The 24,369-nt window shown below is 39.3% G+C and overlaps 1 protein-coding gene across 6 annotated transcripts in view; it reads left to right on the top strand.

Moving 5' to 3' along the window:
* The first annotated feature begins 368 nt into the window (after nt 1-368).
* neto1l (neuropilin (NRP) and tolloid (TLL)-like 1, like) overlaps nt 369-24,369 on the top strand; it is a 63,185-nt gene continuing 39,184 nt past the window's right edge. For 3 of the 6 annotated variants that reach the window (XM_067486007.1, XM_067486004.1, XM_067486006.1), the window contains exons 1-4: nt 374-1,209; nt 1,863-1,919; nt 2,008-2,142; nt 2,558-2,806. In XM_067486007.1, the coding sequence (XP_067342108.1) occupies nt 1,182-1,209; nt 1,863-1,919; nt 2,008-2,142; nt 2,558-2,806 (469 nt within the window). In that variant the 5' untranslated portion in view covers nt 374-1,181. Of the gene's footprint in view, nt 1,210-1,862; nt 1,920-2,007; nt 2,143-2,557; nt 2,807-24,369 lie in introns of all 6 variants that reach the window. The other 3 variants (XM_067486002.1, XM_067486003.1, XR_010911716.1) reach the window with 3 other exon arrangements.

Raw genomic sequence — 24,369 nt, 5'->3', positions numbered from 1 at the left:
TGGATTTTTTAATAGTTTATGTCACGAACAACTTATGGATGACCAAAAGCAGAATGTATAAAATACATGTTGATTTGATGCTTGAGCAAAGTCCAGCATGTGTCATATTTCTCCATTTATATTCTGCGGATTTTTTCCATATTTGATCATGCCTATAGAAATCAGGCTTTGACGTTGTTTCCCTATTTCCCATGTCCCAGCCTTCTCTGTTCGTCTTCCCATAGTCTTTACGCGGCGCATCCAGGCGAAGTGAAATATATTTTTGCAGCGGGTGTCTACTGTTCAAACACGCACACGCACCAAGCCCCCCCCCCCACCAACCCCCACACACACATATACACACACACACACACTTTTCTTAGTGTGCGCACATGCGTGTGGATGAAGTCGTGTCCTGGAGAAGTTTTCAATATGTGCGTCAAAAGTACGTGAGGTTTGTGGCGCATTGGACGGATCGACTCAGTGCTGAGGGAACGGAAGGAGGAGGGACATGAGACATTAACTCGTGCTGCCTGCGGGGACTCTCCACTTGATAGAAGCTAAGACAGAAGGATGTACCCACAACAAGACTGACAGCTTTTTTTTTCTTTCTTTTCTTGTGAGAAACACAGGAGCGACAAATGAAACCCAGACGGAATTCCACTTAATTTTGGGGGGCTCCGGTGCTTTCGGGCCATTTTTACGCACCGCAAAGAGTACAGAAAGAAAACGCTGCAGAGATGAGTGCTGTGTGGTCGCACATGCTTCTGAAGGATTTCCTCTCCTGATACAAGGACCAAAGAGGACAAAACACGGCTGTCCATGATATTTTCTAGAAGAAGATCGCAAAGGTGGAGCGATTAGAGAAGGGCTGATGACGGGACTATTAATCCTTTCAGTGCATCAAAGGCACCAAAGGGTATTAGAAACGTTTGGATGGAAATCGGGCGAGTGTTTAGAACTGTTTTTGGTTTTATATGAAACTGGTGATTAGTTTTGATTAGTGACATATCTGCAAGATTTTTTTTTTTTTACTATAGGATTTTATTAAGGACTTTGCTGTTGTTCACACAAAGATTGTATGGAATGAACGGTTTCCCTGTTTGCATTTTCAGAAACTCTTAATCTTTTTTTCTCTTTCAAGTACCTGTAAATCTAAATGGAATTAGTTGAATCTGAAGTGGTTTGTGAAAGGAACAGACATGGTACATGGGCACAGTATCCCTCACGGTAAGACATCCTCTTTTGGACTTGGTCAAATCTCTAGCTGCTTACTGTACACTACGATTAATGAAAGATCTTCTGTTATTGTCAAAGCAACAGTTAAAACTAACTAAAATGTCTAAAATATGTAAACATATCTGGGCATGTCATCATATGAGATTCAGCACAGCTTCCTCAACGTTGAAGGTCACACTATAAGTTCTTATGTTCGTTTGCCATTTTAAAGCACTGTTCATAGTAAGACAAAGTCAGGAAGACACGTGATGTGTGACTATTTCATTTCCTTTGTTTAATACTCCATTATTTAAGGGCTTTGGTTGAAATTAGAGTCAGTGTGTGTGTTTGCACAAAGTTACAGGCCTTGATGTTATGTTCTAAGCTTTCTGCAGTTATCACAGTATATCTAAATCTCCCTAAGTGATAGTGAACCAAAAGTCGCCTGTTATCATCTGTGTCATGCTCAGTGATTCTGTAAGGTTGGAGTGAGAGAAGGTGAAGCATTAGCATATAGCTGATGTACAGTACATAAAATCCAAAACCTGGGATGTCTTCCTTGCTGACTCAACCCTCCCTCAGCTGAAATCAAGCTGTGCACAAACAAAGAATCTATTCTATCAGAATTCGATTAAATGCATTTGTTTTCCTCTCTGTTCTTACAGTTGTTGCAAGTCTTCTCATACTTGGCTTGTCTGGGGCAACAAAGAAAGATACAGCAGGTACTCTCAATTTACAGTGTCCCCTCTCTTGCAAACTTTATCTCTGACTCTGACTTTTTTTCTCTTGTTGTTTGCTTAAATTTTTCAGTGAAAAACAATTCTGGCGTAAAGCCTGCAGGTCAATGTGGAACGTGGGTGAAAGAACCCGAAGGAGGACTCTTCACTTCTCCCAATTACCCAAACAAATACCCTCCCGACACAGAGTGTGTTTACATCCTTGAAGGTAAATATTGTCCTACGGCAAACCAGAAGTAAAGAAGAAGCGATAAAAGCAACGCCATTCATTTATTTATTCTCAGCTGAACTGTTCCTGGGGTTATCCTGGGGGGGGGGGATCACAGGAGGATGATGAGACACGTTGGTTTATTAGACAGAGAGTGGTTACTTCAGGCTATTATTTTTCACATTAGGAGATGATATTTGATTAATCGCTACAGATAATTCAAATAAAACCCAAGTGAAATTGAACAGCTCTGGTGTTTTAGAGATAAATTGACTAACAGCCGGGACTGGAGCTGTGTATTGAATAGTGTGCATGCTGATAATGGAACAGGTTGAAAGTTCATCAATGAAACTGTGACACATAATTTACTCCCTGGTTTGTGCTTGGTGGTAATTATATTCATTGTGTCTTTCAGCCCCCCCAAGGCAGTGTATTGATCTACACTTTGAGGAGAGTTATTCGATCGAGTCCTCTTGGGAATGTAAATTTGACAACATCGAGGTTCGGGATGGACCGTTTGGCTTCTCCCCAATACTCGGAAGGTACTGCGGCCAGCACAGCCCACCTGATATCAAGAGTAGCGGCCGATATCTGTGGATAAAATTTGTTACAGATGGGGAACTGGAAGCGGTGGGATTTTCAGCCAGTTACAACTTCACTGCAGGTACGTCTCTTTAGTTGCAACCCGCTGTTGTCATTGTTGTTTTTGCCAAGCTGGTTCGTAAAATTGTCAAATCCTTAGTAAGTATCTCAAAGTGCAAAACTCCCAATGATTAACAAATAACATCCTGGTAACTAGGCTCTATCGGAGCCTCTTGCACTTTTATTAATTGTCTGCACATGCTCGCTATTTCCGATGATAATATACCATCATTGGCTAGGCTGGGCCTTGACCGTTTTCCTTTACTCTTTCCTTGGAGTGATGTGGAACAGTGTCACATTTTATTTCATTTGATCGGGCTCACTCCTGAGTTTACAGGGCTGGAAGAACCTGAGACAGAGTAGCAAACTGATCTGTGTTGCCAAAGAGAATTGTGACAATGAAGCTTCAGCTTCTAATTTGCCTCATTTTTGGTTGAGATCCCATCACTGAAGCAGCATAAGGACTGATGACAAGGAATCAGGGCATAACTGTGATTTAATATTCCTTCACCTACACTTGACTGGGTTTAATAACACTGTCAACTTTTTAGTGTGTTTGAGGTTTAAAAGACACTCTGCCAGGAAACATGAACAGTATGCCAATTTGTCTCCATATCCACTGTGCCGAGGATCATTTAACCATTGACGATTTGAGTGTGACATTGTTTATATGATGAACGCTTACGCAGTGCATCGACCTTTCATCCAAAAAACCATGCTACGCTAGAGGCTATTGAAAAGAAAGCTATAGAGGTGAAGAGGGAGTATAGATTTCTCTCTAATAAGTGTGTGTGTTCTTATCGAGATATCACAATGATGATGCTACTTATGGGAAATTGCAGTGCAGAAGTGGAGTCAGAATCAATGAAAGATACAGAAGAATAAAGTGAAAGACTTTTTACAATGGATTGTTAAGCAGTCCTGCTACATTTCCGAGACGTAAAAATGTAGTGATGGAAAACCGCTGTAGTGCGTTCATCACAGTAAAAGTTGTAGAGTGCTACACAGTCAAATATGCCATTTTCCATACAGTTCACAAAAGAGTTAGTGAGAACAAGTGCAAGAAAACTTAAACACAAATCATCACAAATTTAAAGAAAGTGTCAGGTGTGGTGATATTCTTGGTAATAAAATTAGTGTCTGCTGAGGCATTAACTCCTTTTCTTGCAGTTTCCATCCATATCAGTGCACACATGTATTTCAAATGGGTTATTCATAAGGACAGTTGGCTGAATAGCATTTACACAAGAACATCAGGGAAAGCATATATATATATATATATATATATATATATATATATATATATATATATATATATATATATATATATATATATATATATATATATAAAATTGTGTTAAATTGTGTTATATATATATATATATATATATATATATATATATATATATATATATATATATATATATATATATATATATATATATATATATATATATATACATATATATATATATATATATATATATATATATATATATATATACATACATACATACATACACATATATATATACACACACACACACACACACACACACACACACACATATATATATATATATATATATATATATATATATATATATATATATATATATATATATATATATATATATATATATATATATATATATATATATATATATATATATATATATATACACATAAATATTAATATCCAGCACCTAAAAATGTGTTCAGACACAAAGAAATTGTTGCATTATTGTTTCAGTGGGCAGCTGTGACCCAGGAGGTATAATGGTCTTCCGCCCATCATGGTTTCCCAACCTCCAGCTTATTGCACATTCGGCTAGTACAAATGTTCTTTCATCAGAAAATTAAGTTAATATTTAATTATTTTATCAATGGGGGTACAAACTTTTGCACTGCACCCAACTGTATTTATTTATTTATTTCAGATTTAATCATTACAGTTTGTGCAGGTTGTTTTGATAAGATACAGACATTAACTTTGTGCTACACTAGCCAGGAAAGTACAAACCCAGCATGAGCTCAACCTCTAACCACAAAAATACAGTTTATTTACTTTCAGATTTTTTTTAATTTATTTTTTTCAGATTTGTAAGAGCAAACTCAGAGTATAAATTTGTCACTCAAGATGAAACACTTCAATTACAAGCTAAGCATCTTCACCTCAATTCATAACACGCATATTGTTCTTCTCTTTCAAACAAGCTGAATGTTCTTTTTTAGCATTTTTATTTGATAGTTAACAGCAAAGTGACAGACAGGAACAACTAACAGTCTAAACTATACCTGCTGTAAAAGTATTTTTTATTTGTTTCTCATTCAGTAAGGCAACATTATGGGTGTGAGTAAAACATGAGGTACAGTAGAAGCATTACTAAAGTCACTGTAAAAGCAGATCATTTCTTATTTTCAGCACTTACAGTCAAAGATGTATTGTTTCTTATTCGTGACTCACATTGGAGTCTCATTGAGTTTCTGCTGAAAAGTGAGGTTAAAAAGCGCTCTCTTGATAGGAAATGTATGTAGCATATTATTTACATAATTAAATGAGATAAAAGTCCTGGATTCACTCAACTTGTTACTCTGAAATCTGGCACTGTGAATAGTGTCTCACATCTGCAGCTGCAGCTACTCTGCTCACCAAGGCTAATTCACACAGCCTTCCACTGATGAATGGGAGCAAAATAAAGGAGTGAACAAAGGTGAAATGAATCAGCTCCTCTTACTCTGTTTCCACAGTCATTTTTGGAGTGGAGAGATAAAAACTCTTCTGCTTCGCCTTCACATTCTGCCAGTGTCCTTTCAGAGGCCCATGCTCTTGATGACTAATGCAGCTACGTAGTGCAGCGGCTGTGAATGAAGAAGCAGTGACAGGAATCTCACAATATCCACGGTCATATTATATGTTATGGTACTTCAGCCAAGCACTTCAAATCTGCAGATGTGATGTATTCAGTTAGAATGTGGCATCACAGGAAGGAGGAAATTGCTGGTTTCGCAGACACTCGAGGCTCATTCAGAACAGTGACTAAATGAACTTGGGAACCTGCATCTCACTGATGTGATGCATATTTTTTCTTGTCAAACAAATTTTTCCACTATGCCTTACACACTGCCTCCTGTTGCATCATAGACGTTTTACAGCCGTTGTTTTCACCTCTGCATAAGACATTTCTGTTTTATAACTATATGAGCAGTGTGGGGAGAGTGTAACTTAAAGAATATTGTAGCATTACGTCCAAATATTTAAATTAACAAAACAACGTAACAAAACACAATTTACATTCAGACATGTAGTCAGGAAATACCTCTACCAACAAACCCCATGTGGGACAGGGAGCAAGTAATTTCTATCTCAATAATATTGGTGTTTAGTTCAGTAGCAAAGAATAAAACCACAGCATGTTAATGTGATACTTTAAATTAACAAGATATAACATGTTTAAAAGTACATTCTTGACTGAGCAAAGCAATTTTTTTGCCCGTGTTTCCAGTCTTTGCTTCAAACCAACCAACTGTTTGTGGTATTTGTGTATGAGAGTTTGACACTCTTCTCATCTAACTCAGCACAAGCAACAAAAGGAATCAATTTGAAAAAAGCTCAAATTATACCTCTTTAAGTGTAAATTTAGGTGATTGAGATACAACTTTGAAGCATCTTGCAGAACTACTGTTATAGCATCCCAGACATTAACACGCTCTACTGCCTAATAATCCAGTATAAAGCAGTAAATTTAGAGAAGGAAGCTTGGGACAGAGGAGAAAGCAATAAAACACATACAGCAATAGAACGACCTCACTAAGGCTACTATATGTGCAAAATAATTCATCTGACTCTTTTATGTTTTACTGTTTCATCATTTTTCTTATTATCCTGTTTTAATATTTCCATGATTGAACAATGATTTAGTTTTAAGTGTGATATTCTCAGTGTGTAGTGGCGATGCAAAGAGCACACAGCATTATGAGTAACAATGCAGTAACCAGCTTTTTATTTTCCTGAACAGATGTGACGTTGCCTCCCCTAGATTTATAGGACCATGAGGGATTTAAGTGGTAATTCTGGTATTCAGGTTGTTGTGGGGCCCCGTGACCTTAGAACCCTGTGGACTAGTGGATTAAGTGGTGTTTCCGGACCTTCAGCTAAAGCCAGAGCAAATAAAAGCTGCAAGCTCTCCTTCTCTTGCACCCTGCACCTTGATCATCAGCTGCAGAGCAAAGATGTGGTGTTGAGACAGATGCTGCTATATGTAATGTTTGGAGTGCATTTTCAAAATTAAACTATACAAGAAATTAACTATACAAGAAATACAGTATTGTAAAGAAGTAAACAAATATTGATACACGTTGCTGTATATGAAGACTAGTTTTTGAAATACCCAGGGTCATTAGGTGTTTTGGTGTTTGGATCATCACCCGGGCAACCCAGCTAGGAGTGATCAATTCCCGGCTTGTGTCCAAGAAGTGTACTACACCACTGATTGTTCCTCTTGATCCACCGTCATTTTGACATACAAGGTCTTTAAAATGACAACCTATATTGGTTTTGTGTACACTGATCAGCCACAACATTAATACCAGCATTCCGTTTAATGGACAGGGGTCAGCACGGGGTCAGTCTGAACAGTCTGTGGCAGCCCAATTCACAGAAAGCTGTGATGTGATGTGATTTTTCTGACACCAGTCGATCATAGTCAGCAATAAATGTGTCCTGTGCAGACCCCCTGTCCAGCCGTCTGGTGGTATTAATGTTGTGGCTGATTGGTGAATTCATATACTGTATTTATTTCAAATTTAGTTTTAAAATAAGAAATGTTTAATAAATCTTGATAAAATGCATTCATTTATTTAACATGTGTAATTTAAATGTGAAGGTGATGATAGTTTCTGCATAAACAAAATAACATTTATGTTTGTGGGAATAAAAGCGAATCCCTGAAACAGTATAGTGGACACACGTCGGCATGTCACACATCTTACCTTATAACATGTTTTCTATTAAGCCTGTTTAAAATTCTCACCATGAATCCATAATCACAATGAGTCACTAATGGGTCTAACCAAGCTCTAACTGCACTGAGAGTGATTCTGGAGTTAAATGATTTAAATTATAGCTGGAGTAGAATATATGGGCCTATTTTGGCTCAAATTAGAAAATAGCAAATTGAACTATAAAGATGAAATCTTTGCTCTTGGAGGAGACAATCTACAGTGGCACCATTTGCAGGCCTGGACAGAAAGCTTAGCACTTTCCAAGTTTCCAGTTTTCTCCAAGGTCATTTTCCACTGAAAGCAGCTGGCTTTCAAATATGTAAAAAGAAGTATTTTGTGTTGAATTGTGTCACCTCCACTCTCACCACTCTGGCAGGAAGCACACAGGATAATCAGTCATAACAGTTGTCAGTTTAAGTTCAAAGTGGACACACTTTCAACCAAAGTGATATAATGAGACAGAAATCACTTTGACCAAAACATAGACTAGTGGCTAAATAACTGTGGAGAGGGTGAGACTTAGAAGTAGGCCTCTTATTGTGCGGACGTTTTAGGAACAGTCGTGTGCTAAGAAATGAGCAATGAAACAAACAACAGTAATGTCTGCCAGCACATTGTAGCACTTTTCATACGATTGTTCAGTGCTGTTAAAGCACTTGGGTCATTGTTTGTTCCTACACAAAAATGAGTCAGATGGTATAGGTTTGAAAGGACTAACAGATTTTTCTTTGTGACCCTTTTTTCCTTTCTACTAATTGTACAAAATGTGCTTTTATTGATCTTTGCCTCTGATTTTCAAAATGAAAGGCAGTGGCTTTTATCTGTAAAGCGTAAATCATTTTTATTCGAAAACCATACCAAGCGTTTGCAGAATCATGACAAACAGATTGAATTCTTATATAGACTACTGTGCTAATGAGGTGCGGTCGGACTTTTTCTAGTGCAGTGTCAACCTAAATCAAATAAAAACGCAACCATAATGTTGTCCCACACTGGTAGAGCAGCTGAGAGTAAATCTTTATTTTTCCTTGCCCAACAGTGGTAGGGGCTCAAATTTATTGCGGCACACAGTAGAAAGGTAGATCAAATTCATGAGTAGAAGTGGAGAGAGATCTCTCCTGTGGTGCATTTTCTGGTTTTCCACAAGATTTGAGTGAACAGTGTCTTTGCCGGAATGAGCCTCTTCAGCCTTAATAAATCAGAAAACTTTTAGCCCTAAAGCTTATTTTCATTAGTGCTCCCTACAGTGCAAGTCAATGTGTGTGAGAGGTTTCCCGCAGATTGTTCAACAGTTTCTCTGATTGTTATGAGTCTGTCTTTTCTCCACTGGGGAAATGAGTAGGTGTACATGTCTCACAGCACAGGCATGGCAGGCTCTTCATGTGTAATGCAATTTCCCAATAGTAATGCTATCAGCTTAAGGGCTTTGGCAAAGAGAAAATTGCTGGGTCTTCGCATTTATTTTTTAGATGATTCATTTTAATGTAAAAAAAAAAAAATTACAGTAGTCTACACAAAGAAAGAGCCTTGTGTGTGGAAATGAGGCTGTTTTTTGGTCTTACTTTAGAGTTCCTGACTGCCCACACCAATCTCATTTCAAAGAGAATCTCTCCTCTGCTTCTGTGTAGTCAGGAAGAATGACGGTACGTTTGAGCTCAGTTGAAGATACCCATCCTTCCTCACTGCCTCTGTTTTAGCAAACCAAGATGGATGGAGCATGTTAGCATTGCAGGCACACCTCTTGCAGCTGTGTTCGTCAGCTAACAGTACCTCTTTTCTTCTCTCCTGTCCTCTCCCACATAATCAGATGGGGCTAGAAACACAACCAGCTAATTGAACATACTGGTTTTAAACAATTCCCCAGGCTAGTCAAATTGCCCAGGTTAGTAGTAAAGAATTTCTGGATTATTTCAGGTTTGACTTTTTTCTTGAACTGAAGTGACGACCAAAACCATGATAACATGTAAGAAACTGTAGTTATCCTGTGAGCTTAAGCAGCCATTAAGGGTCAGTCACACCAACATTAATAATGGGAAACTATTTGAAACTATGACACAAATTTGCACCAATCAGCCTTGGCAGAGTGAGACGTTTGCCTGACAGGCCAAAACAGAGGAAACTATCGTAGCATATTAGTGGTTCATGGATCATGGTTGATCTGTCCTTCCTCCACAGTTCAGCATGCATGTGAGCCACAGATCAGTCCACTATCTCTACTGCAGCCATTACTCCACTCACGCAGCCCTTATTTACTCGTTTCGCTGCACTGTGCTCCGCACAGCGCTTCCTGTACTCACTGCTTTGAAATCTTACCACCCTTACACTGCCATCATGGTAAGACTGTACTGGCACTTCAATTCCTAGGGAGGGGGTGTTCTCCTCTGCGGGGGACATGGTGACAGCAAAGAGGTCAACCAGCTCCCCAGATACTGTCGAAATTGTCAGCAGTTTGAAAATGAATTTGAAGTTGTGAGCTGTGTTTCCCCTTTTCTTTATTTGATGATGTGGACACATACCTTTTTTTTTTACTGACTGATTGTGTTGAAATAGGGTGTCACTGTGCCTTTAACCAAACATTGGGCATCCTGAATGTTATTATTTAGGACCATGGGCAAAGGTTCCTTGATTCTTAAAGTCTTCTTTAAGTGGTTTAGGTCACATGATCTGCTCCATGACCAGAATAAATATTATCTGATTTATTTTGTAAAAAGTAGTCCCTAAAACTGTAAACGTTTAGTTTAATTAAGACTAAATTAAATAGTTTGCTAATGACAGTTAATAAACTGTCAAAAGCCTTTTTGGGTTAGCTCACCTACGCTAATACAACTAGACCTGCGGTTTTTCAGTACAGTCTGCTAACACGCTTCTAGATCTGCACAGTTTCTAAAATCTTATTATAAACTGGCTTTGGCTTTGCCAGTTTCTATCGTCTTTCTTTCCAGTTTGTACTCCTTTTGTCACATCGTTTGCTATGATATCACACCTCAGTCCTTCCTGCTCGGCAGAGAAGTCCTGGCACAGAGTGTTCAGTAGCTTATCAGAGAACAGACCTTCACCGCGGGGACAAGCAGTCAGAGTTTATCGCCCCGTGGAACTTAACTCACTATCCAGCAGGATGGCTGATATTTATGTCCTTTGCGTGTTTCAGCCTCTCCCAGCCAATTACCCCGCAGATCAATCAGCGTCTCAGCCTGCCTCCTGCTTCCATCCTCTGTGGGAGTTTGTTATCCCGGCCTGCTGTTCAGCTACAGATGCTGTTGGGGTCAGGGCACCGCTCTGTTGTAGATGCAAGTCTGTAGTGATGGAAACCATGCTGGGTGTGGGAGGTTATTTGTTGTGTGGTTTGAGGATAACAGTGAAGGGGTTTTGTAAATATGTGAGTTTCTACTGTACACACACACCATGTGTATCAGTACCCAATGTGTACATATAGTACGCTGGAGCATGTGTATTTGTGTACATGTGTTTGTGTACATTGCCCATCTTTCCAATCTGTTCAAATCCCCATGTCCTTCCTGTGCTACATCCACAACACAGCAGCCCATTGTGTTTTCGCTCAGTGTTTGCTACTTTGTACACATGATGCATATGGTCTTTGGTCTCATAGCTGCATTGGAAATTAGCTGGGTTGTTGTAAGTATTTTTTTCTCCACTCCCTTCCTCTGTAGGCATAACAGCTTGCCTAGGGCTCTTTGTTTCATTAGCCTATCGCGGCGGTGGATCCTTGGCTGTCATGCTGAGATCACGACTCTCTCCATTATGCTGTATTAGGCAGCAACGTGATTGAGCTGTGCCTTTTATCTCTGCACACATTAAGGCTTCAAGCCATCGAAAACGTCTTAGAGAATTATTCTTTTAAGGGGTGATTGAAAAGGTCTTTTCATTTTTGGAAGATGAATAAGTTTTGTTTGCTTATTGTTCTTGATTCGTACCTCTGATTTTGAGGGACGTCACAGAGCAGATTGTTTTCCATGCTTGATAAGTTTTGCTTTTGTTTTCCAAATCAGTGGGATACTTCCTTAGCGAATTGGCATGTTATCATATAGAGATAAAATATCAAATAACTTCCTCAAAGAGTATGAATGTTGTGTTTTGATTATCTACAATTTGCCCTTACATCTTTTTTTTGGCAGTGGATGGACTCCCAGTTTATCATCTAAGGGCAAATGTCTGATTCCAAAGGGACCTAAATCACATTTGGAATCAGGGTAATCTAACAGGTAATGACAAGCTTTTGTTTTGTGGTTGGGAGAATGATGTCAACAATGACATGAGTGCAGGACCTCGATGGGATTACGAAATGTGGAATTCAAGTAATCATCAGAGGATTTCACGATGATAATATAGTCAGGTATTACAGTAGTCGGATACCCACAACAATATATAATACTCCTGCACAATAAATAGTAGTAAAATTCATGAAATCACACTACAACTAGGATCATATATCAGCTGTCCTGTTTTATATACTGCTGGAACTGTTACTGCATATCACTAATTTGATAGGCTTAGAAAAAAGCCATGACAAGTAGTTTATGGTTTACAACCGACAGTACCTGTCCATCTCCTGTCAATCTATTAGATTTTATGTTCTCTAAGATTCTCTATGTGCAAGGAGGGAATAAATATTATTTTTGCTCAACAGAATAAGCAGTATTGGTCTGTATATGAGCTGGGTTTGGGAAGATGGTTGAACTGGTGCCTGATTTTGCAACTCATCTATAGCCCAGGCTATAGATTTTCCTGCTTGGTTCTTCCTCTATACCCTGTTTCACCTTGTGTGTGTGAAAGATTGATATAACACCCAGAGGATCCATTATGTGAGCTTGCAGGCTATTTAATGGTTTCTAATGGAAAGGCCAGGTGAAATTTGAATGTTTACTGTTTGTCATCCTAAAGGTGTGTGTGCCCCATTTGGTGTCCCTGAGGTGTGACACAGATTGCACGATGTTCTATGCTGTTTCAGTTTTACTTTCAGCCATTTTGCTAAAGGTGTCAAGCATTCACTTGGCTGTGAGACCTTGAGTCACGACGGCTTAAAGAAGTGTCAGGATGACAGTGTAACAAACACAAACTGGTTCTTAGTAAAGTGTTGGTTTCCATCAGTGTCTCTAGCACATTTCGTCTTCATTCATCCCTGTGAAAACTTAAATTGCTCATCCATCTGTGATTATTGAGGTGCTTTGAGGTGCGTAAGAACATTTTTATTTCCTCCTCAGACCACTGAGTGTACACTGGTGTAGTCCAGCAAGTCAATTAAGATGGTCTTCTTCCTTTGGAGGACTGAAGTCTATGTGGCAGATTGCCGAGAGCAAGAACCTGAAAAAGTCAGAAAGTCGATGATCTGTGTCCATCACTGTTTCTCCCCTCAAACAAACGCTACCAGTCCCGCTGAACACATGGAAAATGAAATGGCCTTGCTGGCCATTTCATTTTCCAATTCGCAAGCTCGATTAATCACCGCAGCCCTATACAATGCAACACCCATGGCCACCCACAGCTTCGGAGTCTCATTATGTCCCTATGCAAGAAAATGTACAGCAACCAAGCATCAAGTCCAAATGTACAACAGCTACATTAACCCAAAACATAGCAAGTGTATTTTTATATTTTGGTGTACAGTTACTGTATGTCCAGCATTTAGGCTAGTGAACTTTAAAAAGGAATCCAATGTCAGTTTATTTATTTTAAAATGTTATTTATGATGATGACATTAACCCTGATGACCCTCTTCCTAGTGTCCTATGTTTGATTTTGTATATATGTATTTGCTGAGGACTGCCTCAAATTTAATTCACTAATTAATTCCACTGAATGAGGATAGATTTAGCCACACACATATTTGTTGTATTTGATAACTGCACATGATTATTGCATGTTGGCTCATGATGACTGCACAATGACTCCTTTATCTACTGTATATTGAAAAGCTAAAACTAAGTTTATGGGTAAAGGTAACAATGGTACAGTTATTTTGTAAGGATTGCTGACATTACAAATAACACACGGTTAAACTTGATCTTTTGTCAGAACACTGCATACAAGGTTTTTCAAAGCACTACACACACTTTTCTACGATAGACACAGAAATTTAATATGATGTCACTGAAAAAAAACACGTAAAGCAGTTGATCAAACACAGCTGTCATGTGTGCAGATGCTTAGGTGTTTAATTGTAAATGCAACAATCAGGAGTTAGCACAGTAATAGGCCGAATGGGGTCCTCAGTCACCATGCCAACTGAGGTCCTTACTACACGTACCCACATACTAATATTTTTACACAAGACTGCACAGCATCATTACAGCAGAACAGATGAAATACATTTGCATCTGGGACATCCAACTGATTCAATTCATGTGTTATCAAATCTGTTACCCCCAATTTAACCTGATTGAAGAGGGGATTTAATTTGTTGGCCTAAATATGGAAGTGTTTTTCAGAATATCTCTCATTCAAGCCGTCATGGAAGCCTGCCACCGAACTTATGCAGAGTCTGTGCAAGAATAGAGTCATGATTTTGGAAACGACTCTTCCTGTCTTGTGAGAAAGGACATCAATTGTAATATGGACGCTAAAAACACATCGAGCTGAGCAACAAGATGCTGTTTTGAGGGTTTTATTTAATTATGTTTTTTTGGTTTGGTGTGTGTGTGTTCATAGTGTTCCTATGTTCAGCTGTCTGATAGCCTGTGGGTAGGAGCTGTCTCTGAGCCTGCTGGGTCTGGCTCTGATGGCACTATTGTAAAGACTCTGTGGCTGGGGTGGTTGATGTCCTTGGTGTTTTTTCCAGTTTTCCTCATCTTCCTCTGGTGCAAAGCTCCTGCATGGATGGCATTTCAGAGCTGATCAGCATTGATGAGTCTCTGCAGATTAGAGAAGACACTCAGGATGAGGCACCTGTAGGAGTTACCAAGTGTCCTTCATGCTAAACCCCCTCAGTCTCCTGAGGAAGAAAAAGTGCTTGTTTTCAGGACTGGACTGAGTACACAACACTGTGGTACTCTGTGCTGCGGGTCACAATAGAGGAAAGGAAGTTGACAACTCACACCTTCTGCGGCTTGTTTGTTTGAACTGCTGAAACTCTCTTAAAACGTTTTGGACCAACATAATGACTGTACATGATGTGAGGTTGTATATAGCCAGAGGAAAAGTAAGGCAGAACAAGCACAAGTAGAAAACCACAGCTATAGTACTGCGTATGCTATATAGAAATGTACTGTGTATATGAGTGATAAATGTGAGAGAAAACACAAAACGAGAGACAAAGAAAGATGAAAGAGATCGTGCAATACAGAGAAATATTTGCATTGCTGTGATCAGTTATGGCCACACTGTGAGGAAGGCTGTTAAAAGATTGGGGCTGCTCCATGTCCCCCTCAAGGCTCTGCTTCTATCTGAATATTCATTACGCTGACACCGGCTTTTCTCACCTCCGTCTACAAAATGACGCCAGTTGGCTTTTACCTTGTGGCTCCTAATAAGCCTCTGTGCCTAACATGCATACAAACGACTCTTCATAATAGACACAGTGATCCCTGCAATTCCATATAAACCGCTTTGAAAAAAGCTTAAAGTGCAATTTGCTCTTTGTATGTTTCAAATGACATACATAAAAACAAACTATTACTAGACAACAGTTTTTCTGTGACAGTTGTTTTGCTTCATATCTCCAGCAGTGAAAATGAGACTTGCTGACTTTATCTTTTCTCAAGCATGCACTATGATTGTTTATTCATTCTGCATAATGAAATATCGGATCTGCTGCAGGGGGATAAAATTGTTTTGGGATATCCTTCAATTTGTCAACAAGTAGTTATTCATCCATTCAGCACATTTATATAATTTTTATTCAGTTATGGTCCTGGATAGTCAGGTTTACTGTAAAGCAACTTTTATACCATTCTAATACACCACAGGACTGAGGCACTCTTTGCTGGCAGCACTGAGTCTGAATATGTTTGGAAAAATCTGCACTCTGCATATAAAACATCTTGGATGCTGAGCCCGAATGTGTTCACTAGAAAAGTAACAGCTTGGAAAATCACTGTGCACGTACATGGAGTCGTACACATGCAGAACGCAAGGTTTTTCTATATTGTCTGTATGTGCAGAGAGGACATGTTTCGTCCCAGGCTTGAGTCAATCTGGATTTTAGCTTAGGGAAACTACTCAAATCTGTATGCTACTCCTAATCCCTGCACTCAAACACAAACATGCACGCTGGACGTCCACTGAGCTGCATCATCTGAACCATCGGATAAAAAAAGCCTTTTTTATTTTCTACTCCACTTTATTTGGACGGTTAATGTTCGTGATTCTTAGTTTGTATGCAGAAATTAAAAAACATACAAGTTTGTCAAGAAGATGAGGTGATCTTCTTGAGTAGCAGAGCTTTATCATCACATTGAATCTTTTTTATTTATTTATTTATTTTTGGTTCATAACCCAGCAGTGTTACAACAAATGTTCAGGCATAATCCGTTTGGTGCTCTTTTGGTAAGATGTAGAATTCAGCTAAGATTGAAATCACCACCCTTTCCCTAGACAGCTGTGTGCCACAAGGACATAATTTTCCTCCTTCTTAAATTAGAAAAGATTATGTTGAATCTTAAGCGCTCCGCATAGAATTTTGTCACCCTCTGGGCAACACTTTATTTCCTACTGTTTCAAAAGTCTGCCAGCGTTATTTTCTGATTAGGTTGATATTTCAGTCTCTCTCTCTTTGTTACAAAAGTGCAAAGTATGTGTGTGATTTATCAGCTGCACTGGGGGGAAAAAATAATTTTTAATTTCGGAAAATGAACTACACTTATTTTATCACAGAATTGTACATGCTCGACAGAGCAAAATATTGCCATCAAAAAACTACAGACTCACAAGGCAGCTTTTAATTCCTTCTAAACCCACACGCAAAAGGCTATTCCTCCACACACGCAAGGCTAAACTATGTTGTGTTTACACATCTGTGAACTAATCTCCACAGCTGCACCATTCATTTCAGCAAAGCACAAAGCACACAGAGAGAGTCGGATTCTAAATCACAGGGTCATAACTCAGACAGAGGAATAAAAAAACGTTAAGGGGTGGGAGAGGGTTGGATTAGGTTTAACCCCTCCTAAAAGCCTTTCTGTGTCTTTGTAGCTTATAGGAGAGATTGACTGTGATCAGGAAGAAAGTCTGAATCATTGATTTGACTGTGTTCTGCCTTTGAAGAGAAGAGACCTTGTAGAAACCCAAATTGTGGTGGAAAATGCCTAAATTGAGTATGTGGTTAGGGGGGCTTTGGTGTGGCTTAAATATTCATTTGCTGGTGGCACTAACTCTGGAGTGAGGTTTTAGCTCCTAGACATGGATCTCTTGACACTGTGCTTGTCAAACATCTGTGGTTTCACTCGTTTAACTGAAACAAAGCTGATTTTTTTTTTTTTTACAAAAATCTGGCATTTTAGAGTTTGCAAAGCATTTGTAGTTGTGCCGTTTAGAACGAGAAAAGGGTTTTGAGCAAAAACCCCGGCATGTTGATGATGTTTGAACCAGACTAAAGTTGCTGTGTCCTTGCTGTTTGGTAAGGAGCAGTCAAATGCTGCACACATGTACAGTGTTTATATGTTTTCCACCATTTGTCCAACTTTGGACGCACAGTTTCTGAGCGGTGTTTGTGAGGTGAGGAAGTGTGTTACAAGACTTTTTTTCTTGCCTGTTTACACATATGGACTCAAAGTAACAGGCTCCCTGTTGCCTCACACAAGCATCAAGCTTCTGGGCATGTTTAGTTGCTCATGTAGTTTATACACTCGAGTCTGACTGGGAAGTAATTTTCTCCCCCTTGTTACTGCATAGTGATGCAGTACGAAGCAGCTTGTTTCCTACACAGTGTGTTTCAACTTCAGCTTTTATTTCCACAGGAGCAAACGTTACTGTATATTTACAGTATATTAAATGTCTTTTTCACATTTGCTCCAAGTACTTCTACAGTCAGCAGTACTTCTATTTGTGAAATGAGATGAAAACAAGTAATCCACATTAGCTGCCAAGATACCCCCCCCCATTTTTGTGAAGGTTAAACCCATAAATTTCCACAGATTTGTTCCCTGTCCAGCTGCAACCGCACTGATGTTACTATGACATGATCTGCAGCCGTTAATGAGTTAGTAATAATGAATTTGCACTGCTAAAAATGGAAAATGTGCTGGTTTCAAATTATGCTTTTGATTTTGATCCACTTAAATACAAAAGCTTCAAGACAACATGCGGTAGATGTGACCGAGTGTCAATCTCACGTCTCATTTCATGCCACTTATATTGATTAAATAACATTTCTGATACCAGCATCAAAAGTATTGTTGTTTAATATGTGACACCCTGAGACATCTATTCTTTATCACTAAGTGTAGTGTTAATTTTCTTGGCTCAGCTTGTGTTTTGTCAACATGTCTCATAGTCTCGTGTTCTCTATGCAATCGTGAACAGGTTTTTTCATTTCATTATATGTGAGTGAGATTTCATCAGCCAGAGGCAACAGTTTGCCTGGGGTTCAGATGTGTGAAGCAACAGAAATGATATTACTTTCCTTTAAACTAACTGATCAGATTATCGCAGAAGCATCAGTTACCACATGACAATAGAGTTTACGTGAGGGTAGGAGTTGTTTGTTTGCCTCAGTGGTTACATTACATGTAATTTAGCAGAGGGACAGTGAGTTCTTAATCACTTTCCAACCACTGTCACTGCACCCTGTTTTTTTTCTTGCTTTGAGCAATCTGTGCTGCAACTTGGTCGGCGTGATTAGTCGGCACAGCAAAGAGCAGTGTTTCATTACATTGGAGTGGGATCTTTATTTGATCCCACACTTTTGGTACATTTCCCCGTTAATGCCCCTTCTGATGTCTGATTAAAACTCTCACAGTAATATGCCTACAACCCCCACCCACGCGCGCATTTTCTCTATCAGACACAAAAAGCCAATTTGAGAAAATTAAAAATCTTTTAAAAGGATGCAGTTATCTCACCATTTTCCAACGGACATTTTTATGTAACTCAAGTGATGCATGACTGCTTCCATTAACTTCTGATCCCTAAGTTGGTATAAATACTCTTTTCAATTTAGATAGTGGCTAGTGGTGAATGGGGCGTTGCGTTGGCGTGCATGTAGAGTACCGACCTCCGCCAGACTTCTTGACAAATTATTCATTCCTTCATGATTAAACTGATACTCACCTGCTAATGCAGCTCTGCCTTCACATTCAAACACCCAGCTGTCTCCGCTGATGTTGAGATATACATCTCTCAAAAATTCACGGTGACTAAAGCCTGAAATTGCATATGTAAATCTATTTTAACACAACCCTGTGCCACTACGTAAATTTTATTTTCATTCTTTCTCATTCATCTAAATCAATTTGCCTTCCCTTTGCTAGTTATTTATCTTAATGCAGTGTCAGAGTAACCCTATTTTTGCCTTCACACCCATTTCCGTGTGGTTCATATCCTGTAGGTCTGTACAAGGAAAAGGGAGAGAGAGAGATATAAACTGTAATGGGGCTGAACATCAGTCTGGGCTTGAACATCAAAGACTACTCTCCACTCCACTGGCGAATACTCTGGACATCCATCAAACACCCCGGCAGAGGGAAAGCCTAAATTGACTAAATTGGATGAGGGAAATGTTTGTATTGTAATGACAGAAACTGTGACGAAGGTCTAATCCCAGCATGCTGATTTGATGCTGGCTGAACCTGAAACTTTTAAGGGGTGAGCTCAAAGGTGTCACATGAAGCTTGTTAGTATTCGAAACTGTGAAGAATTAGGATGCAGGAATCCTCATTGGTAGATTATTCCAAAATGCTGCAAGGTCTGCTCCAATACACTTCATGACATGCTATGGATTCAAGAAAGATGAAAGGAAATGCTGTGTGGTTTGATTTTTCATTCAGGGCACTTAATTCGCATTGACGTGCATTGAAAAACAGGCAGTCCTTTAGATTGCAGCAAATCTGACCAACGGGTTTATTCTCTCTTTGGGAGATCAGAGTGTTTCACTTCGTTTTTATTAGGCATCAAAGGTGACATGCAAAAATACCAGCGTACATACAATACAAACTGTATATTCATCTTTTTAATAGCCGTGGACAAACTTGAATTCATCATGGATATGTGTGCGTTTCAATTTGGATGTAAAATAATGCAGAGTAACTTTCCTGGCACTGATAAATGAAACTCTTTCATTATGAAAAAACATTGACACTTTCCTCAGTAAACTTATGTAAGGGATGAAAATCCATTATGTGAACTGCGCTTGCCTTTTCCACGAGTCAAAGAAACACATATTTGCATAAATCTGCTTCACTGTGAATAGCGTAGTGACAGATCATCTTCTCGGCAGCCATATTTTCTCACTTTCAAATGTAGCTTCCTAGTTTGGGCTGGGCAAAAATAGAAATGGATTTTGATATTGTGCTGCTGTTCAGGGGCACTGCAGCCCTCCTTGTTGGGTGAAGTTATACCTAATATTGAGAAGCAAGAGGTTAGAGATGAGATAAAAGTACCATATTGGCTAGGTACTTCAAGTTTGTTGCTGGGTGGAGCAGAGAATCCTGCAATATCATGTGTCCTGATCAATTAAAGGCATTTACAGAATGTGTTCATGTAGCATGGCAACAAAGCTTCACCATGAAAGAGAAAATACTGTTGTATAAATATGGCCAAAGCTTCCCACGATTGGAAGCGAACACTCTTATTATATTGTTATTTTAGTAGCACCACAAACAACTGAGGCTCATGGGAATGTAATGTAGCAACTTTTTGGTTATGATAGAAATTTCAACCTGATGGGGCCAAACTTTAGTCCGTAAAACCTCCATGGTGATCCATCCAATTGTTTTCTATTTAGAGCTAGACTCGTACACCAAACAGGCAAATATAACAGCCAATGTGGAAAAAATATTTGTTATCAGTGTAATTCAGGGTGTTACCACTGTCACTATCTCCTGAAAACAAGCGAGAGAGTGCTCTGCTTTTTAAAGCCTCGCTGTGCTCCCCTTCAGTCATATTAGAGCCGTGTTAAGTTACTGCTGATTCAGAGCAAAACTTTACTGCCGCTGCAGTGAAGTAAAGTGGATTTTTCAACTGTCAAATTTTAGCATGTACCTGGTCACACTTAAAAAAGGAATCAAAGGAATCTCTATCATCTTTTCTTATACACTGGCTGATTTCTTTTTATTTGCTACATATGTGCAGTGTATTGGCCAGTGCGCCATCGCAAAACATACACACGTGCTTCTGCACACAGCTTAACTGTACAGTTATTGACTGCTTCTCTCTGTTTCGCTGAGACAGACGCTGTTTCTCCCAGGATGGTACTCCACCACTTGGCTGGCTGCATTTCGTTCTCCCCTTTGCATGGCTCCCTTTCTTGCTAGATACCTATGCTTCATGCAGCACCTAGACAAATGCACTTGCTGTACATCGCATCACCCGTCTCTTTCTGTTTCTGTTTGTCTTTCCTTTAGCCATCACTTGCTTTCCCTATTTCTGGATATTGTTTTATCGTATGTATTGTTTCACTTCCCTCCATCTCTTGAGCTCCTGATGCGGCAGACATTTCTCTGCAATCTGCTGTTTCCTTATTCTGTCTTTGTACCCAGAACCCCCCAATGTCTCTGTCCCTCTCTCCTCTTACTTTCTGGGCAGTCAGAAAGTGCTTTTTTTTTTTTTTTCCACCCATGTCAGCGTTTGTGGTTTAGCCTGTTATTCCTGCCAATTTGCAGTGGACAGGTTACCATGTCTTTGTCTCTCACTGACTTCCCACTGTCAAAGTTGTGCCAAACTGAACTGATCAGCAAGAACATAAATACTACCTAGTGGTGTCAGTGTGACAGGCTCAGCATGGAAAAATTTAACATTGGCCATGATCAGCACACAGTGCATCACAGTTTGCTTCATTGCTTCACTGTCAAACTTCATTACCGTTTTTAGGACTTAAAACATTTCGACAAATCATTTTTTAAAATTAATTACTTCTTTAATTGAGGATGTTTTTTTCTCTTTTATCTGTCCAGGTTTCCAAACGTGTTCAGAAATTGTAGCTTGTTTTGTCTCATTTACAGTCTGGAATCCAAAGTCATTCAGTTCATACTGTTACAGGTAAAACAATATGTATCTTTAGACTATGTGTGTACTTTCTCAGCAACATATTCCACTAGGAAGGGAATTGCTAGCATGGCATGCAGACTCACATGTTCAGCAAGATGCTGCAGACCTCTGCTCTGTTATGGACGTTTGTGTGTTACTATATATTCAATTCAGCTCGTACCATGGTTTTAGACCACATGGTATTTCACCACAGGAACTGCTGCAGGTTCATATTAAAAAAAACAAGAAAACTCCTCTACAAACTCACTGATGATCACTGATGTAAGAGTAAATGATGTATTAGACATCATTCTTGTCCTCAGGAGACTTGCTTGTTTTCTAACAAGTCAACTGTGACCTGTTGAGTAATTTGGTTGGGGCAGCCACAGTTAGAACAGCTTAACCAGCACTAATCTCCTCATCTGGCACTACTTGCTGTGTCAAGCACCAGCGTGCTTTATTTCACTTATTCGTTGACACCAATCGAAAACAGATAAAACTATTTTTATCTTGGCACCAGTGGAATAATGCATGTGACGAGAGGATAATGAATGATCATAGAAGGTGTCAGAAGTATTCTGGTTTAAAGCCCAAGGGCTTTGGGGAAAATTGGACACCTCTTGCTGTGTTTATTTATTCATGCTAGGATCTGGCAGACATATAGTAAAAGCTACAGCTATGGTACAGCTTCCCTGCTGCCTAGACCCCTATAGCTAGTGCTGAGAGCTAGTGCTTGGCTAGTGTCCTGTTGCCTTCTTATTGTGCTGGTGGCAGGAAAGTGTCCTGCTGCCAACTAGGGCTTATCCTTCCTTAAAGCTGCAAGTATTATTTGGAAGAAAGCACCATCACCACTGATAACTGAGTTTGGAGAAATTCCTTTAAATGCAGATTATAACTAAAAGATAACTTACAAAATGTTTATTCTTACAGATATATAAAATCAAACTCTCGTTTTACAGTCATATTATGTGCTTGTTAAGTCTACAAGTTTTCTGTGTGTGTGTGCTTGTGTGTGTTTGTGTGTTTTCTATGTCTGAAAAACACTTCAGTTGTACTTACGCAGTGGCTCTTTGCACTGATGCAATTGCAAGCGTGCTGTAAAACACAGAGAGGAATCCAGATGGAGAGATGGTAGATATTTGCAAACTTCTGTTAATATTGGTGTGTTTTGGTCTTGGTGGAAATGGAACAGAATTTGCCACAGCACAAAATGTTAGCCACACATATGGTTTTAGTATTTCTATCAGAAATGTCCTTTTTAAAGTTTATTTTTAGTTTTCTTAAAATATTCTGAAGGTTCAAGACATCAAGATGCTCTTTAGCCGTCCTCTGGATGTACCTACACAGTAGGCTGCATTGGTAAAACATCATGTTTGTGTCTATACAGCATACATATGTTTTATGCAAATTAGTGTCAACAACATTTAGCTTCATTATTTGCATGTAAGGTCATATGGATTGAATTATCAAATTTATAGGAAATTAATTTGCACCACCCATAATTTTGAGTAGAGTTAGTCACGGGATATGAACATGCATCTAATTACAAGTGTGTGTGTGTGTGTGTGTGTGTGTGTGTGTGTGTGTGTGTTCAAACAATGAGCCATTGCAACCTTGTGTATCACTCTGACATTGGTGCCCATAAAGTTGACTGTGTTGACATACAGTAGATGTCACATTACTAACAGCACAATGCTCAACATCCCCTGATGAAAAGTGATGCTAGCAATGTATTGGATGTGTCAGAGTGATGCAAACCTCAAGGTCTCAGTCTGGCATCTTTGTATCTGGGCTGTCATCACTCTCACGAGTCCAAGGCTGGTGACCTTAGACCTTCAGAATGACAGCAGCACACAGGGACGATATCTCCAGAAACAGATGCTGAAACTGTTCGTGTCACACTTAAAGAACATGTTCACAGTATTTCATACTATGGTGCAATAACATCCATCCATTATCTGTCACTGCTTATCCTATGTGGGTCAGGGGAAGGCTGGCTATCTCAGCTGTCATTGGGTGATAGGCGGGTACACCCTGGAAAGATCACCAGTCTGACAGGGCCACAGAGAGACATACACAGACAGACAACCATTCACACCTACAGGCAATTTTAGATTCACCAATTAACCTAAGATGCATGTAAGACGCAAGCACAGGAGAACATGCAAACTCCACACAGAAAGGCCACGGCCAGTTGAGGTGCAAACCCGCAACCTTTCTGCGAGGCGGCAGCACTAACCACTCCACCACCGTGCTGCCTGGTGCACTAACATGAAATGTAAAATGTTCCGTTCCATTTGTACCATCTAAGATGTGTCAAAGGTTGGGCGTATGGCTCGTCTCACTATAATTTAGTTTAAAAGGTAGGTGCCCTAACAAAAATATGATATGTGAATCGTTTACAAAGTTAGATTTTTAGATGCAAAGCATGCGAGCAGCTCCCTGAGG

This window comes from Channa argus, chromosome 19 (assembly GCF_033026475.1).
Source record: "Channa argus isolate prfri chromosome 19, Channa argus male v1.0, whole genome shotgun sequence".
Lineage (NCBI taxonomy): Eukaryota > Metazoa > Chordata > Actinopteri > Anabantiformes > Channidae > Channa > Channa argus.
This window is presented reverse-complemented; position numbering and strand designations above follow the sequence as displayed.